At 33.5% G+C, this 2,460-nt stretch overlaps 1 protein-coding gene across 1 annotated transcript in view; it reads left to right on the forward strand.

The window, feature by feature from the left end:
* Nucleotides 1-1,902, forward strand: part of LOTGIDRAFT_239471 (hypothetical protein) — a gene marked incomplete at its 3' end in the record, with an annotated part of 32,887 nt that extends 30,985 nt beyond the window's left edge. The window contains exon 7 of the mRNA XM_009056151.1: nucleotides 1,789-1,902. Coding sequence (XP_009054399.1) covers nucleotides 1,789-1,902 — 114 coding nt within the window. The remainder of the gene's footprint in view (nucleotides 1-1,788) is intronic.
* Between the last annotated feature and the right edge of the window lie 558 nt (nucleotides 1,903-2,460).

Consider the following 2,460-nt stretch of genomic DNA (forward strand, 5'->3'; position numbering starts at 1 on the left):
CGCTTTTTATGGGAGGAATTATCACGCAAGTGTGTTTCGCAACTTGAAACATAGATAATGAAATGCCAAGTATGGGGATCAGTTCTAGATTGGTTTCAGATGAAAACACCTTGAAAATGGCAATGAGAAAACCTCCTAATTTTTTTCTGAATTGGCTCTATTAAAACTAGGTAGAAATCAACAGGTGTCAGACTATTACTTGATAAACTATTCACGAAACAAGGCGGTCATGATGTTGATTGCAACAAAATATCTAATTGCGGACTGTCAAGATTAATTAGGGTGAAAATGTACAGTATGTGTTCTGTGATAAAATAAAAAACGTATTAAATACTATTTCAACAGTGAAAGTATTTTGTTAAATTTAGATCGCATAGCCTGAAACGACATGATTTTTGAGGTTCTGTTTAATTTTTCTAATTTTAGGTGTATACAGATAGAGCTTCAATATATATGAATAAAGTGCTTATGGTGTGGCATGGAAGCTCCTCGTGTAAGTTTCAAATCATCATATTTTAGAAATTCTGTTAACGCCTGTTCTGGCATATAATGCATAATGTCAAATGGTTAAAACATGACGAGGGACGCTTGGTGGCTTAGTGTGCTACAGGTTGTGCATCCAAAAGATCTGTCGACTGTTGAACATGGAAAACATGTACTACTTCCCTGACAAAATTACATTACACACTACATGTTGTTGTATGTTCTCATTAGCCCTATCAGATGCAGAAACGAAAAACGTAAAACGTCACCTTATTCCATGTTTTCAATCCAGGTTATGACAACTCGGTATCGCTTGAAAAGTACACTTTTAGGGAACTCTGAATTAAGACTGGATGGTATTCCATTCTTAAATACATTTTTTCTCGATCCTTTAATCTTTAGTGTAGGTTATTATCCGATACACCTCCACTTTTTGTGATACACCTACACTTTTCTGATACACCTACACTTTTTGCGAATTTGTTCCGCTGAGTATCGGAAAAGTCCAGGTTGCCCTAGAAATGGTGGGATGCAATAAAAATAACAGTTCATGATTTTATTACAAGTTATCGTTGAAAGATTCTCTTTTGCTTCTATTTTCTGAAAAACACAAAATGTATTTACATAGTATAAATTTGCATAATTTCATAAAGTTTCAAATAATTTTCTTTAAGATTTATCTAAATATTATCAATATTTAGTTCTCGAAAAAGTTATACTATTATATAAACAGATGTATGGACCGTAGTTACATTAGTTATAACATCAATCCAGTACATGTATGTAATCAACATAAAATTGCGAATAGAAGCATTCATCTGATATAAATAAAGTGATAGATAACAATATGATAATTGTTTAGGATAAAGTACGAGTTTATCTACAAATTTTGTAGAAGTGATATTTAACACGACAGGGTTTATATAATAATTAGTAATTTATATATTTTTAAATGGAAATTAAAAGTTGTTTAGCAGTCGATGAACATAATTAGTAAAATCTAATGTAATGTAAATGTACATATATGGCACATATTTATATCCGTTTTACAAACACGCTTGAAATGAAACGTATCTTCAACTTGTATTTTACACAATGAAGTGAACTATATCTATATTGTAAGTCAATGTTCTTTGTGAACATTCTAGAATGATAAGTACTAGCAAGTTTCGGTGTTTGGAAATTATTTTGTTGAAACGTGGCTGAAGAACACTGATGTGTTGGCGACAGCTAGTTGTTTCCTTGTTATGGCAACAGATCTGTGATGTGAAGGTTCGTTACTATTTTGGTTTCAATCCATTTCAGGTTAGAAAGGGTAAATCGTCTGGTAATTTACCTACCCACTATAGCACTGCCACAATAGGAGTGTTCCGGGGTCATGGCCTGTATGACCCTACAGATCCTCCTACTCACAGATGAAGAACAGAAGAAGCGGCGCGCGCCAACAGATGAAGAGGAACAGATGAAGAACAGATGAAGAGGAACAGATGAAGATGTAGGGCGAATCCTCCACCCATTTTTGGTAAGTTGGTCTTACACACATTTTAGACTGTTTGTAGCTCATTTAGTCACAGTTTTGGAATCTTGGCGTAAATGTTACAAATCTAACAAATGGTACTAAATGGAATCCTTAAAATATTGTTTAGCAAGATCTCAAATTTCAAACATTGTGAGGACTGTACTTCATTCTTTAGAGTGTTGGAATCTTGACTTCATTGGTTTTCCCTCAAACAAATGATGGCTGTATTTTAAAATGGAAAAAACAATACTGATGATTTTTAAGACTTGATTCTTGTCAACCTTTCTGTAAATATGAATAGACAGTGAGGTTTGACCAAGGACCAGTAAGTTGACAAGAACCTGAGTTGTTATTCTTGAAAAAATAGTCTTGACTTTTGTATTTTCACAAAGATCTATCACAGCGAGACAACTGTTTCTGTCTGATTTTCACAAAACTTGAACAGGTTGGATTTGATG

Source organism: Lottia gigantea (assembly GCF_000327385.1).
Source record: "Lottia gigantea unplaced genomic scaffold LOTGIsca_264, whole genome shotgun sequence".
Lineage (NCBI taxonomy): Eukaryota > Metazoa > Mollusca > Gastropoda > Lottiidae > Lottia > Lottia gigantea.